Raw genomic sequence first — 17,590 nt, forward strand, 5'->3', positions numbered from 1 at the left:
TTCATTTTGGACTAGACATTGTCGTTCAGCCCAAGAAAAACGATAACGTTGTTTTTGACACTGAAGAGACACAACAGTCACCTCCAAACAACACCGTTTTGCCACCTTCAAGCAGAGCCACTTACCAAGCCATTGACTGAGCCGTCGACCGCCGGTTTTCTCCAGAACCTGGTTTGAACCGGCTGAATCAGTTTGTGACAGATTTGTTCAATCGGGATGTTCGAAATCACTTCAAGCCTGATTTGCTCCGTTCAAAAGTCATTGTGCTCCAAATTTCAAGCCAAAACATTTCAAAGCACCTGTTGGTCGAAATTATCGCTAGAAATTCTTTGAAAAATGTGAAATATCAAGGAAATGTCGTAGATATCCTCGATTGGGGCATCACTTTCATTATTCTCCTTATTTAAAATATAATAGGAAAATTTATAGGCTGCCACCTTGGATTAAATCCAAGGGTTATTATTATTATTAAGTTTGTAATAGTTTTAATTTTTTCATAGTTGAACTACTATATTTAAATAGTACACATTTATTATTTCTACATTCTTCTTGTTGATTAATTTTTTAAAGTTTATTATTCATGGCACCGAAGAAAAGTATTAATCCCTCAGGGATAGAAAAATTGAATGGAAAAAATATTCGGGCCTGAAAAAGACATATAACATTTCTTCTAATCCATGAAAAGACCTTATATACATTAACAACACCAAAGTCATGTGAAGAAATTGTAGAAAATGATGAAAGTGAAAATGAGAGCAGCGTTTCAAATAAAGATAAATGGATATAACACAATGCATGGGCAAAAGCTTTAATTTTGCATTATATGAGTGATCACATTATTCCTTTATTTGAAGACTATGAAACTGTTAAAGAAATTATAGATGCAGTTGAAACAAAATATGGTTTAAGGTCGGATACATATATATAGTTATTATTGGATATGAATAATCGGACTTGTATGAAAGAGAACGATGATATTGGCGATCATGTACTTTAAATGGAGTTAATTGTAAAAGAATTATATGATGCTGGTCATCCTCTCACTGATAAAATGTAAGTTACAACCCTACTAAATAGTCTTTCTTCATCTTGGGATCACATTGCTTCTTCATTAACACACAGTAGAAATGAAATAACAATGATTTCGCTTCTAATACTTTTAGTACTTAATGGAAAAATGATGAAGATAATGAATAAAGATAGTGAATCATCCAATTTGTTGATGACTCAGGACAATCGTTCTACACAGAATAAGATGAAGCCAAAACAGTTTAAGAAAAAGAAATGGTTAAAAAGGAAATAGAATAAATAATTTTCTGGAAACTGTTTTAAGTGTGAAAAGAATGGGCATTATAAATCACAATGTCCTAATAAAAGAAAAGCACAAGAAAGCAAGAAAATTGTGATGACAGTATCAGAAGTAATGCTAGTGGAACTAGGTCAGATTCATGGTGGATTGACTCTGCAGCAATAAGACATATATGTAGGAACAAAGATATGTTTGTCAAACTTGAATATAAACAAATAGGAGGGCACATAGTGTATATGGGCAAACAATACATACTGCGATATTTTGGAGCAAGGTACATGTAAATTCACAGTGAATGGTTCCATTATTTTACTTAGTGATGCTTTATATATACCTAGTATTCGTAAGAATTTAGTATCAATGCCTGTACTAGATCAGAAAGGCTACACAGTTAAGTTTAAGTCTGGAACCGTTGTAATAAATAAGGGCTATGTATCAGTAAAAAGCGTGAAAGATCACAACATGTATGTACTAAATATTTATATTAATAAAGTACTTATTTCTGATTATTTGAATGTGTCTACAGATTGTGCATATTTATGGCATTTAAGATTAGGTCATATAAATAAAAATAAGATGATCAAAATGTGTAAAAGTGGATTAATACCACAAATAAATTCAGATAATTTTGATATATGTGAACCATGTATTAAAGAAAAAATGAGTAGTAAATCTTTTTCAAAAAGTTGGAAATCCATGGATTTACTAGAAATTATAAATTATGATATTTGTGGACCTTTTAAAACAAAAACCCATAGAGCAATGAAGTACTTTATTACTTTCACTAATAATTATTCAAAATATGAGCATATCTACTTACTCAAACATAAATCTAAGACAATTGAAAAATTTAAAGAATTTAAATTAGAAGAAGAAACACAGTTTGGTAGGCTCATTAAAAGTTTCAATAATAATAGAGTATGAGAATTTGAAACTTTAGATAATTTCTACAAATTAAATGGTATAAGACACATTTATACTATGCTATATAAACCTCAATAGAATGATATTGCAGAAAGAAGAAATAGAATTCTATTGGATATGGTGCGATCGATTATGACATATGTTGATCTACCAATACATTTTTTGGGTGAAGCATTATCGACTACTATATATATTAAATAGAGTTGAAACTAAAACAAAACCTCTTACACCTTACGAATTATGGACGTGACATAAATCAAACGCCATTAAGGGATAAATTAAAAAATAAAACCTAAGAATGCAGGTTTATTGGGTATGTAGAAAATGTAGGTAGCTACAGATTTTATTATTCTGAAAGATGATTGATAGAAAGTAGAAATGTCGTTTTCTTGAAAAATACGAACATTATTACTCATATTGATCAGATAGATTTATTCAATAATTGATAGAATCAACAAATCTCCACAGAGTCTGACAATGAAAATTCTGATATTATTCAAATCCATAATAATAAAAATAAAAGAAAGTCAGATGAAAATCAATCTTCAGGTATTGATGTTGGAGATAGTGGGAGTAAAAGATCCAAAAGACCATCAATATTATTTCAAGACAATTATGCACTAAATACCAGTTTGGAAAATTTAGATAATGATCCTGAAAATTTTTCTGAGGCAATCAATAGAATTGATTCAGATAAATGGCTTGAGGCCATGAAAAATGAAATAAAATCAATAAACAAAAACAATGTTTGGGAGTTAACAGATTTTCCAAAAGATAGAAAAGCTATTGGTTGTAAATGGATTCTCAGAAGAAAATTTAAAGTTGATGGTAGTTTGGAAATGTATAAAGCAAGGTTAGTGGCCAAGAGATATACTCGACAACTAGGTGTAGACTTTGTGCATACAAATTCGCCTGTGGCGAAGTTCACATCCGTAAGGATCATCATGTCCGTTGTTGCCAAGATGAATTTTGAATTACATTAATTAGATGTAAAAATAATTTTTCTCAATAGTGAATTAAAAGAGGATATCTTTATGATTCAATCAAAAAGATGCCAAATTACAGGACATGAAGAGAAAGTCTACAGATTGAGGAAGTCAATGTATGGACTTAATCAATTTTCAAGACAGTGATACTTGAAATTTCACCAAGCCATTTTGGAAATGAGATATGAAATGAGTCCACTAGATTATTGTATATACATATGGAAAAATGATAATAAATTAACATTATTATCATTGTATGTTGATGATATATTACTGGCAGGTAATTGTCTAGATATGATGCATGAAATAAAAGAATTCTTGAAATCTAAATTTGAAATAAAAGACATGGTCGTAGCCACCTATATTCTTGGAATAATAAATCAAAAAAAATATCTAGAAAAAATGTTTAAAATATTTGGTATGGAAAATTATAAATCTTTAAGTACGCCTATTTGCAAAACTCATACTTTAAATAAAAGTACGTGCCCAAAAGATGAGAAGGAAATAAGTGAAATGCTTAAAGTTTCATATGCTCGAGTTGTGGGAAGCCTCATGTATGCAATGATAAGTACTAGACCAGATATTTGTCATGTAGTAGGATTGTAAGCAGATTTCAATCCAATCCAGGCAAAAAACATTGGCAAACAGTGAAGCGTATATTAAGATATTTACAATGTACCAAGAATTTGAAATTGTGCTTTGGTAATAGTGATCTAGAATTAATTGACTACAGTGATGTTGATTTTAGAAGTGATGTAGATGATAGAAAATCTATAACTGGATATATATTTCTATTTGGTGAAACAACATTTTCTTGGTTATGTCACTTCAAAAGGTTATGTCACTTCTAAAGGTTGTGACATTTGGGTTACTATTAGTTTACCAATGGTTATACCATTTGCCAACCGGTGCATGATAGCCTATAAATAGGGATCATTGGTGCACAAATGTATGCACTCAATTCCCTTTGTTCATCACCAACTTATAGGACAAATACCCTCCCGGGAATATCACCATATTGCCAAATTTCACTTCTTTTTGTTCTTAATTATTCTACAAGTCTAAGCTGCAAACGGGACCTTAATCTGTAATAAGATTGTACCAACAAATTTTTAAAAGACTTTTATCCCAATCACAGAAATATCACCATGATTATTCAAGAATGCTTCAGCTGGTTTTTTCATTTTCTCCTTTTCACTAACCATGTAGTATGTGAAGAATGAAAGCAGAATACATTGGTTTGGAGGGGAGAGAGAGGAATCATATTCAAGAGAAATGGTGGATCTACAACGAAGAGAGCTCCTCAGAAGAGGGAGCAAACCATACAAGTTTGCCGACAGAAACTAGTTGACGAATTTAATGTAGTAAATTTGCCAAACATTTGCAAGATCAATTAATAAAAAAATTGTGTAATAGAATAATTCCACAAGGCTAAGACAGCAAGACCCGTAAAACTTTGGGATACCAATCGCCGAGCCTCGGGCTCACGTACTGAATTTACAGAAACAATTTTGATCATAACTCGTATTGCAATTGTGGACAGTCTTTTAAAGGACCTTTGGTACCAAACCCTACTTAAAAAAAATTATCCTTAGTAACATCAGTTGGTGTGGTACATTTAACTGACTTCACAGGACACATTATCTTGTATGATAAACCTCGCCTGGGAGGGACGTTGGGTCCGAGGCTGTGTCCCAGACCAGGATTTCTGTTTAGCCAAATGCTTGAAATTTGAATGGACGACAACCTTTGTATAACTCTACATGCATCAAGCCCTTTGCATGTATAAATTAAGTGGGCATCAACAATAAAGCCGCCCAATTGCCCTTAAGTTTCAAGCATTGTTACCTCCTTACCCCTGATTTTGATATTCTAAAATCTATATATTATTATTAGTTATATAATTTTCATTGTCATACATATCTCATTTGTCTTACTATTAAATGAAAAGAGAAGTATTAAGGTATGATTTGGATAGTGACATGAGATAAGATGGTTTTAGATGAAAGTTAAAAGTTGAATAAAATATTATTAGAATATCATTTTTTAATATGGTTTGAGATTTGAAAAAGTTAAATTATTTACTATATTTTGTATGAAAATTTGAGAAAATTATAATGATGAGTAGGGGTGTAAATTTAAACCGCTTACCCGACCCAACCCGAATATTCCGAAATACCCGACCTGAAGTACTTGACCCGAAATGAAACAGGTGCGGAACGGAAGACTTCCGTTTGACTTTCGAATTGAGTCGGCTAAATCGGTTAATACCTAGTTACCGAACGACGCCCGTTTTTCCTTACTAACAATAACACATTTTCAGACGCTAGTCAGCCTCTCGCACTTAGCTTTCTTGCACACTGCCTCTCACACTCAACCCTCTCGCAGTCTCAGCCCTCTCGCACACTGCCTCTCGCACTCAGCCCTCTCGCACACTGCCTCTTGCGCTCAACCCTTTCACAGTCTTAGCCCTCTCAGTTCTCACTCTCGGTGTCTCAATCTCTCTCTCGGACAGAAGGTATGGATGATTTGAACCGTTAGGGTTCTTGAGTTTGGGTTTATCTTGGTTGTTGAACTTTTGGGTATTATGAGTTTCCGATTCCTAGGCTTTCCGATTTATCTATTTTGGTTTTTGGTCTCCTTAGTTTTTTCTTGATTCACCGCATGCCTATTCTCATTTGGGTATACTTCTTTTTCTTTCTGATTGATATGCACGTTCATGATTGATTGATATACTGTATATGCTTGGTCTTTGCAATGGGTTCACGCTGAAGAACAATGTTGTCAAGCACCCTGAAGTTTTTCTGCTCAATTCAATTACATGCATGCTTCAAATGAGTCTTGGCTCTGTTGGGCCTTTGCCCATATTCCTACTCCATAAATTTATTTGATCCTTCTAATTTCTATATTCCATATTCGAGTTGCGATTGATCTATTTATTATAGATGTCATTATATTTATCTTTTACACATCCATTTTTCAATGTCTAGTATTTGCTGCTTGTGTTTTTCAAGTTATCATGTACTGTTCCAGTATGCTGGTTTTGTTGCACATTGAGACATTTTGTAAGTTGTAAAGTGAAGAAAATACAAAAAATTAATCACATAATGTTTATCAAACATTCAAAGACCATTCGAGAGATCTAGCTGGCAGCAATAAATACTGTGAAAAACCCTATCCTTAGAGTCCAAGTTATATTGGACAGTGTTGAGTTGTGTTGATGTACATATGACAATTTCTTGTTTTATTGTATGCGGCTGGCTTGTGGTATTGAATTACGACCTTATCTTTTTATATTGTAAAGTTTTGCTTGTTGGAAATCATGATACCTGATCATATATATATATATATATTGACACATGTGATATATATTAATATATATATATATTAATATATATATATATATATTAATATATATATAGAGGTGTAACTAGTCTGGTTTTGGTCAAAATTTAGGATCGAACCGGTATATACCGGTTTTGCATTTTTCAAAACCGATTACGCACCGGTTATCTTCCTAAATCGGTACTTCCGGTTTTCGATCAGGTCCGGTCCGGTCCGATTTTTCAGTTTTCTTAATTCATATATCCTGCATTCTCTAGATTTTTTGAATTCATCTATCAATTAGTAGTACAATATTTAAATGTTTCAACTTTAATGACAAAAATTCCATCGCATCAAAACAATTAGGACTTTCTTATATCGTTAGGATATCACAATCTTATATTCAAAAATGATTTTGGGTCCAAGAATTGCTCACATGCAAGATAATGTAAAAAATATTATCTAAGGGATTAATGTCAGTTGTCACTGTGATTTTATTAGATTTAATATGAAAATAGGGTTTTATTAATTCAAATGATAAGGTTCAAATACTACATACATGATTGAGCACGAAGATTCACACTTGCAAGCCCATTAATGTATTAAAATCTTTTGTACATAGTTACAAAGTTAATTTTTTTATCATACATATTTTTTTCATACGAAAGTATGCAGATTGCAGACTTATTTTTCTTGTTCTCTTTTTTATTCCAACTATATAATATATTAGACTATATAATTGTATTAATATTAGACTATTAGTATTAGTTGTATATTAGTATAACTACTAATGTCCTATGTACTTATCAAAATTTAGTAATAATATTTGAGTGATTTTCTTTCTTTTTATATATTATATATAAAACTTATATATATAATATTATTTTTAATTTATTTTTTTCTTCAACCGGGCCGGTCCAGTCCTAGAAACCGCGAAACCAGAACTGGACCGGTTCCGGCCGATTTGTGAAAGTAAAGAACTGATTCTGGACTGAAAAATCGAGAAAACCAGCTCAACCGGTCCGGTCCGGTCCGGTTCGTTTTCCGGTCCAAACTTACACCCCTAGATATATATATTAATGATGCTTTATTTATCTCGAATTGCAGTTATGGAGCCTAATGCTACTGTGCCTTTGTTAGGGTCTGAATCAATCCCTAGTGTAATTCATTTGGATAGCTCTCTCCCTACAACTACTCATTCTCATGTTTGCCCTCCTATCAAAAGATCTCGGGGAAGATCAGATGTATGGCTTCATTTTTCTAAGATTGAGAATGAGGATCCCAATGACCAAAGAGCTGCATGCAATTATTGTGGTAAGACTTTATTATGTCATTGTAAAAAACAAGGTACTTTATCATTGAGATACCATATTGACACATGTAAGACCTTTATTAAGATTGGGATTGGAAGGAATAACCCCCAATAAAAAACTATCGGACCTAGGCGGGATGTGGTGGATGGTACATCTAACAGTCCTAGTTTTGGACTTGCCAAGTATAATGAGTAGAAAATAAAGTTGGCGGTAACTAAGATGATAATTGTGGATGAGTTACCATTTAGATTTGTAGAAAAATGGGGTTTAAAGACTTTATGGCTGCAATTGAGTCTAGATTTTCAATCCTTTCTCGCATTACTATTATGCGAGATTGCCTGAAAATGTACTTGTCAGAAAAAGACAAGTTAAATGACATATTCACGGCATCCAATTATAAGATTTGCATCACTACTAACATGTGGACATTAGTGCAAAATCTTAACTATATGTGCATAACATCCCATTTTATTGATGATGATTGGGTTTTGCATGAAATAATATAGGCTTTATGAAAGTTCCTAATCATAAAGGGACAACAATAGGAAGAGAGATCGAGTAATTAGATAGGACATAAAGAAGATATTTACAATCACAATAGACAATGCATCATCTAATACTACTGTCATTGATTATTTGAGGAGGATTATCAAAATTAAAGATTGTTTGGAACTAGACAATGACTTTATGCACATAAGATGTTGTGCACATATTTCGAATCTTATTGTCTATGATGGCTTAAAAGAAATTGATAGATCAGTTGTGAAGATTCGAAATGCGGTGAAACATGTGAAGTCTTCCTCTGCAAGACTAGAAAATTTCAAGTCATGCACGGAGAGATAAAATATCTTGGATGGTGCACTTCTTTCTCTTGATGTTCCAACCAGGTGGAATTCAACATATCTGATGTTGAGTACGGCTCTCAATTATTATGTGGCTTTTGAGGTGATTCAAGATGAAGACAATCAGTTTGGTCCGCATTTACGTGAGGTTGGAGAAGGACCCCCAACTTTAGATGATTGGAAAATTGTCAAGATTTTTGTACAATTTTTGTAGATTTTTTATGCTATCACATTGCGGATTTCAGGTTCAACTTATGCAACTTCACATTTGTTCATCAGAGAAATAGCTTCAATTTATAACCATTTGATCAAATTTTCTATGGGTGATGATGATATATTGAAAATTATGTCAAAGATGATGCTGTTGAAATATGACAAGTATTGAGGGGATTTTGAAAAAGTAAACAAAATCTTATTTATTGCAGCTGTGCTTGATCCACGTGCCAAGTTGAAAATTTTGGAGTTTTGGTTTACAGATTTTCTTGGTCATGACCGACTCATGAGCAAGCGTCTGAACTTGTTACAAGATTAAGGAGGATGATTGAGAGGATGTATAAACAATATTCAAAATCCAATGTAGGTTCAAGTGTTGATGAGAGTCAAAGCAACACAACATCTTATAATGCGAAGGATATTTATAGTAGGTATCGGCAGTATCAAGCATCAAAGAGTATCGTAGAGTCCAAATCAGATTTGGATAGATATTTTATGGGTAGCCTTGAAGGATTGACATCCAACTTTGATATTTTAATATGGTGGAAGATGAATTCAATCAATTTTCCGATCCTTGCCAATATAACTCGAGATGTATTAGCTATTCCCATACTGTTGCTTCCGAGTTGACATTTAGCGTTAGAGGTCATGTCTTAGATTCATTCCGTGGCTCATTGGCCCCTGCAACAGTTGAAGCTCTTATCTGCACACAAAATTGGTTGATGGCTCCCTCTATTAATTATGACTCCCAAGATGTAATGGAAGATGCGGAAAGCTACAAGTTAGATACTGGTAAGATTCATATTTGAAGAATATTTTCATATAGTCATTTCAATTAATTATATTTTTAAAATAATTTTTTTTCAAGTAGAGATGATGATGAATATTTTAAATGAGGTCGATTGAAGATTACTTAAGTTTTTCTTACTAACTCACGGTGATTATTGAAATTCCTTATTTGATTGTTTCTCATATATGTTGGCTGCTTCAAATATGCTTGATAAAATGAGAATCTTATATCGTTTGTCTGCTTGAATTACATTTGCAGGTGTATAGTCCAAGTTCTTCACTGAGTTGTGAGATTTGTCACTAGACTAGGAAACAAGTTGTGAAGTCTCTTTTCAAACTCATTTATGCTTTCCAAACTTGTCCACATAGGTAACATGGGAATTTTTGTTGTTTTTGGTCTTGTAAATTGGGATTATGCCCATGTAGGACCAAATACATAAGTTTGGAAATGATACTTAGGATGAATACCATTATGATCATTTTATACCATACTGGTTCTGTATGATACACATATTATTAATGAGTATTTGTTGGGCAACTGTTTTTTGTTTATCTTGGACTTCTCTACCAAAGCCTACATTTACGCACAGTTTATTTTTTAACTTGTAGAACCAAAAGCAGGAAAGTATTTCACCAAAAGATTAACCAAAACTATTCATGTTCATATGTTATCATGATTAATTTGGAAGCGAGCTACACTGCAACTATCATAGATTAACACATGAAATCAGTTGAAGAGCCCACCATGAGCTTTCCAACATCAAAGGGAAGCTTCACCTTAAATCAGGAAATCTGATCTTTTCTGATCAGTTTGGGATCTGACCCCCCTAACAATTCATGCTTGTGACCATTTCCTACTCACCATGACTTGATTCCAACATCAACTTTGGTCTCTTCCTCGAAAACAACTAAAATTTGATACTCTATTGCCACAGTTTCTTTAGCTATGATTTGAGAGTTCTTTATCGAACGAGCCCTCTTGTGACCACCCAAAACTTGGCTTGACGCATAAACCTTAAAGCAAATATCACAGTACTTGTGCTCTTTAGCCTCCGAGAACTCATAGCTTGTCATGAGGGACACTCCACTCATCTCTTGCTCCACTGAAATTAGCTCACACTATGTGGGCAATCCTCAACAATATCAATATCAACATTAAAAAAGAAATAGTTAATCGGGTAATTTTTGAAATTTTCCGGTTCAATTAATCGGGTAATATAGCCTGTTCAGGTCGGGTCGGAATAGTTGTTTTTGGATAAGATCGGATCGGATCGGTTGAACATGTCTAATGATAAGATGAGATGAAACACTTTCACTATCTAAATGGGACTAAGTCTACAACTGATGTGATTCAATACAATATGTTATATCTACTTTTATAATAAAAACAGTTTTACAATGCTATTAATCATATTTAACGGTGTCAATGAATAAGTGTATAAACTTTCTTTAACAAGACTTATATGTAGAGCAAACATTTCTCAAATATAAATGAGAAATGATATAGCATATATCATCACATCAAATTTATACGAAGTAAAGAAATAGAAGACCAAGTTGCCCACTCAAAATCTTGAAACTCACGGGGCTAACTTGACACACTTTTAAAGATTTTATTTATTTTATAATGCCTCTGCTTACTTGGTGATTGTAATACCTAAAACTAACACATAACACTGAAAAATCATTTACAAAGTGGCTCTCTGTTGGGAATTTGGACCTCACAAATTTATTTCCTAAGATCCACATTTTGCAGGAATATCAAGAATAATGGATAAATTATAACAACACAAGAATTTATGTGGAAAACTCTCAAAACAGGAAAAAAATCACCAGACCCAGAGTTCATAATCCACTATGTGAAAAATTGTTACAATTACACAATTTTTCTCCTCACCCCAAATGACACCCACAAAGCTTCCCCACTAGCAAAACTTTAATTCTCTCATATTTCCCTTTTACAAAAAAAAAAGACAACAGAGAAATTTTACTAGAGTCACAAGTTACTAACTAAGCTTATGACTTGGTGCACTTAGCTAAGGAGGAGCCGTGAGCCTTGGCTCTTCCTCATTTCCCACCGATGTGGGACTCTAAAGAGCAACACCCAACAATCTCCACCTTGCGACTTTGGTTGATCCTGCAGCCACCCTCTGCCTCAATGAAGATTTTCAGATCTTCCACTATCATACTCCAACATAAAAGCATACACTCGGAATGAACCAATTACAAGCATTTCACTTCGGCCCATATCCAAAACAACCTTGCTAAAAATTATGGTGTAACTTTCACGTTTGGCTTTCCTGGAAGTTCATCAGCCATCTACATGAACTTTCACCACACCCTGCATCATTGTCAAACCAATGCACGTGTGCAAACTTGTGGACCTGCTAACATTAACACATTCTCTATCATGGAAACTTTAGGAATTATCGGCATGCCATGAGGATGTACATGTCACATTTCAAAAGACATCGTCTTCCATGGAGAGAGACACAACATTAACTTCATTTCCAATATCTCCATTTACTGACTTTGAGTCACTTGCCGAACTTGCTCCTTGTACTAGCCGTTCCACTAGTCGCTAGTATCATTGCTGACTTCAGGAGTTGGTCTACCCTTCAACACTTTGTGTAATCCTGATTAAATCAAAACATCATTGACTTGAACTTGCCACAAGCCAAAATTGATTCTTCCATCAAATTTCTCCACCTCAAATCTGATAGGATTTAAAACCCTACTTCCTGACATTGTCTTGATGAAGTTTTACCATAAAAATGAATAGTACTCATTAAGTAAGTTCCCAAAAAAGATTGGAGGATCACAATGGTCTCGCTTAAATTCCAATCTCCTAGACAGAATCTCCTTAAACAGTATATATCCGCACTATCACACTAAAGCTACACCTCACCAAAAGGATCTAGGCTCTGATAGCACTTGTTGGGAATTTGGACGTCCCAAATTCACCACCTAGAATCCACCATTTGCAGGAAGATCAGGAAAAATAAAAAAATAATAGCACCACAAGAATTTATATGGAAAACTCTCAAAACAGGAAAAAAATACCAGACACAAGAAAATGCAATATGTGAAAAATTGTTACAATTACATAATTTTTCTCCCCTCTATGACACCCACAAAACTTCCCCACTAGCAAAAATTTTAACTTTCACATCTTTTCCTTTTACAAAAACAAGGACAATAGAAAAGTTTTACTAAAATCACAAATTACTAATTAAGTTTATGACTTGGTGCAGTTAGCCAAGGAGGCTTGCCTCTTCCTCATTTCTCACCGATGTGGGACTCCAAATAGCACCCAACACTCTCCTTGATGAAAATTCTCGCCGAATGACTAAAACAACCGACGGGTTTTCTTTGCCACTGCAGCTCTTAACATTCGTTCTTTTTTTCTTTTTGCAGTGTTGAAAAGCGGGGTTATGCGAGCAAAGCTTGTAAGATGTTCGAAATTGAAGTGATGACGGACTAAAAATCTCGTTCGCACAGGCATCAGATAGAAACCCAAGCCTAAACAGGCAATAAATTCCACTCTCTTTCGTTATGTGAATCTCAACAACATTATCAGGCGAGAAACGATAAGAAGCACCAAGAGGAGTGCCACTATTCTGACTAAAACTGTCACTAAAATCTCTGTATGATGTTTGAACGACAATTGTTCATACAAAAGAATTGACCCAAAAAAGAAAAGAATCAAAAGAAAAGAAAATTACAGAATAGAAAAATGAAACCTTACATATATTGAAGAGCTTCATCATTTTCTAACGTGAGTCTTTCTCCATATGAAAGTCATTCTTCTGTGCAGCGTAACATTTCTTCATGTATTGGGTAGATTCCGAGTGGGGATCTAGAGGGAGGAGGACAAGCTAGAAAGGAAGCACTCTCAGCCTCTGTGGATTTCCCCCACAGCTGTTTTCTGTCGGCGATACTCAGATTCCATGTCCACCCATGTTTCTTGTACTTATATCATCCATAAAATAGCATCACAATCTCACGGTTCTTGTTCATTCCACCTGTTCGCCAATCAAATCGAAACCAACCAACAGGAATGATATCCCCTGAAACAGCAAGAAGTAGAAATGGATTCCCTGAGCCGACAGGAGACTCCTTGCTGAGGCTGTTAGGAGAAGGAAAGCTAATGCTAGCTCTTTCGTATATATTCTGTTATGCTTCTTTCGAGAAGCCTTTTGCTCTTGTTGTAGTATTTCCTCCTCCATTTCCTTTAGATTGGGCACCGAGACCCCACGTTGATGTTTTGGCTCCTTCTCGACCAAGGAGACAAGATCACCCTCAGAGGAACGCCCAGATTTCTTAGTAACGACCCACTCATAAGCACTTCCAAGCTGGAATAGCCCAGAAATCATGGCATTGAACTTGGTCACCGACATGGTGTTCTCGAAAAGAAGGTAAGGGACGATAAATGGGAAAGATTTTGGGGCTGGGAGGATATTAAGAAAAGACATAGTGGCTGGGATATAACATACAACCCATGAAGGAAGCTCAGCCTCAGGTATGAACATTGTCATGGGAAGTATTATGCAGAAAAGGGTGAAGGAATAGAAGGGCAGTATCAGTTTTCTAAGGAGGAAGAAGAGAAATATCAAGTTGAATTTCTTCCCAAAACTTATCTGCATCAAGCCAAAATTGAGAAGAGCAGCGTCAGCAATTACATTCCGTCATGATTTTAAACAAATGAAATTGGATAAACAGAACGGAATTAGAAGGCAAAAACAATCTCAAACCCGAGTATACCTCAGCTCTAATTATATCTGGCAAACAAAGTCTAAACAACTGCATAGGTCCAGAATGCCATCTATGCTGTTGTTTCCGGTAAGCTTCATAAGATTCAGGTAATTCGCACTGACACTGAAGTTGAACACAAGAAGGTAACTATCAATTTCAGAGAAACTATTTTTCGGCAAATACAAATTCAACAAGATAAACGAACGAGGGGAAGCAGTACCTCGACATCATTGAGGAAAACGAATTTCCATCCCTTAAGATGAGCACGGACAGCAATGTCCATGTCCTCCACGGTGGTCCTCTCCAGCCACCCTCCAGCATCCTCCAAGGCCTTGATCCTCCACACACCAGCGGTGCCATTGAACCCAAAGAAATTAATGAAAAGACCATTCACTTGCTGCTCTACCTCAAAATGGAAGGCCAAGTTAACATTCTGCAACCTTGTTAGCAGATTCTCGTCCTTGTTCACAAAGGACCACCTTGCCTGAACCAATCCTACTTCTTCGTTATCCTGTTGTGTCACAACAAGGGACTCCACTCAAATTACTCCGAATGAATTACTAAGATAAACGTAAGCATTAGACTCGTGTTGTCTTTTTGAATTCTCATCCAAGTCCAGAAATTATAGCAACTCATGTGTACCTTAAAATGAGGAACTGTTCGTTTGAGGAAATCAGGGTTGGGCTGAAAATCGGCATCAAAAATGGCAACAAACTCGTAGTCTTTAACATAGCTACAATTCATTGCGGACTTGAGATTTCCAGCCTTGTACCCATCTCTGATCACCCGATGCCGGTACGCAATGTGGGCACCCTCTTGCTGCCATTTATGGACCTCCTCTTTGATCAGCAATTGCGTCGTTGGGTCATCCGAATCATCCAGAATTTGAATCAGAAACTTCGATTTTGGCCAGTCTAAATTACACACTGCAGCAATGGATTGCTGATATACCTGAACGAAAGCATCCCCGAGTTACATTAAAAACCGAAAAACAGAAAAAGCTTTCCAGGGTTTAAATAGTGATTAGCAACGAGAGTTAGAAAAACCGAAGTAGGGACTTCGATTTCAATTTCCAACTTCTATTTACCTCCTTTTCATTGCACATGGGGATCTGAATAAGGACCATAGGGAAGTAACCATTATTCTCGCCCGATTCGAGATCCTTATCGCTTTCATCTTGTTTGGCAACCGGTTTGATCTTCTTTAATCGGATCCACAAGCATCCCAGACACAGAATTAGCCTATCCAGACTCTGGATTAAGAAGAGCACAGTACATGCATTCGCGAGGAATTGCAGAAGAGGACCAAGGTACTCCACCCGAACCCAAACCCACCTAGAATAAATCCAGTCGAACATACCCTTGAACCCCAATGGGGTTGCCCACAGACTCTGCAACTGGAATTCGAAATGCGGAGCACCGAGATGCCAACCCTTGTAGAACGCAACCACCTCAAACCCTAGCAAAAACACGGAGAGCCAGAGGAACATTCTGATGCAGAAGTAGAACCTGGTCTTCACCGTGGGGTTCTCTTTCTCCCTGCATCCCGCAACCTGGTCGTTGTCGGCGTCTTCGGAGTCGGTCTGACCCGAGGAGACGCGACGCCGGATCGCGGCGGCGAGGCTGAACATTGCGGCGGCAATGGAGGTGAGGCAGCCAGCGGCGCGATGGGCCTTGAGGAGCAGGACCCAGGTGAGTTGCTTGGCGTTCTTGCCGTCTCGGTGGCCTTTGTCTCTGGCGCGACCCGAACCTGGAGACTCGGTCGTGATGAGGAAGTCTTCTTCGGATGGACCCTCGAGCTCAACCATGGACCAATTGGGGTTCTCCATCTTCACCACCACCGGCGTTCCCCTGTGGCTCTGCTTCGCCCACCAATCGAACGAGGGTGCCATTTTTGGGAGTCCGATCTCACAGTTCCAGGACACGAGACCCCCTTAAACCACGGTTTCAAGGCGGCTAGGATAATAACAAAACTATCGGAATATACAAAAACAAAAGAAAAAGCTATGACTTTGATCTCATTGTCAGAAAAATGCAAACGCGTGGAGGAAATGGAAGTAAAAGGCAGCACCGGCACGAGGCATCTCTAAATCCTGGTTGACATTCGGAGAATACTCATACGAGAGAGCTAATTTCAGGGGGATGGATGGAGGGAGTGAAGAGATAAAGAGCTAAGGCTCGTATTGAGAGCGGAATAAGTTCAGAAGCAGCTCCCGTTCAATTTAACAGCTTGCAACAGAAGTGTCGCAAACGTCATAAGAAGCAGAATAAGGTGCGTTTCGGAGATGAGAAGAATGTTAAAAGAAAATATTATAAGATAATAAAATATTATTTTTTAATATTATTATTATTTAAAAATTTAAAAAAATTAAATTAAAATATTTTAAAATTTTAAAAAAATATATATAACAATGAAACTGAGATGAGACAAAAGCTAAACGGCTCTAAGGCTCGGTTTCAATATTAAAACCATCTCAATATCTCAATATATGTTATCATTACAATTCTTTTATAAAATCTAATAAATAATTTAATTTTTTTAATTTTAAAATAATAATAATATTTTTAAAAAATATTTTAATAATATTTTATTTAAAATCATCTCATCTCACTATTTAAACATCATCTTAAAATCTCGTTTAGTTATACAGTTCAAATAAAATGATATCAGATATTTTAATAAAAATTGAATAAAGTATTATTAGTATATTTTTTTAATATTATTTTTATTTTAATATTTTAAAAAAATTAAATTATTTATTATATTTTGTGTAGAAATTTGATAAAGTTATAATGTGAGATTGATGTTTTTATCTATCGAAACTGGCCTGGTTTGTTTTCACAAAATTTCTTAACTCATCTCATCTAATTATTATAATTTTTAAATTTTTACATAAAATAAAATAAATAATTTAATTTTTTTTAATTTTAAAATAAAAATAATATTACAAAATATTTTATAATATTATTTTATTTAATTTTTAATTTTTTATGTTAATTCATTCCATTTTATTTGTAAAAACAAACTAGTCATTGTATGTATGTGTTCGGGAGAGACGAAGACAGCGATTGATCTACGCAGAGATGTGCTAAGAGTTCAACACGTCTTTGGGTTTTGATTCCAAAAAATAAAAAT

At 35.1% G+C, this 17,590-nt stretch overlaps 1 protein-coding gene across 1 annotated transcript; it reads right to left on the reverse strand.

The window, feature by feature from the left end:
• Positions 1–13,273: 13,273 nt before the first annotated feature.
• Positions 13,274–16,718, reverse strand: LOC109001141 (probable xyloglucan glycosyltransferase 12). The gene is made up of 5 exons (XM_018978285.2): positions 15,543–16,718; positions 15,098–15,406; positions 14,676–14,966; positions 14,465–14,578; positions 13,274–14,340 (listed from the first exon to the last, which is right to left on the reverse strand). The coding sequence occupies exons 1-5, from the start codon at positions 16,344–16,346 to the stop codon at positions 13,717–13,719; spliced, it is 2,142 nt and encodes a 713-aa protein (XP_018833830.1). The 5' UTR covers positions 16,347–16,718; the 3' UTR covers positions 13,274–13,716.
• Between the last annotated feature and the right edge of the window lie 872 nt (positions 16,719–17,590).

This window comes from Juglans regia, chromosome 8, assembly GCF_001411555.2.
Source record: "Juglans regia cultivar Chandler chromosome 8, Walnut 2.0, whole genome shotgun sequence".
NCBI lineage: Eukaryota > Viridiplantae > Streptophyta > Magnoliopsida > Fagales > Juglandaceae > Juglans > Juglans regia.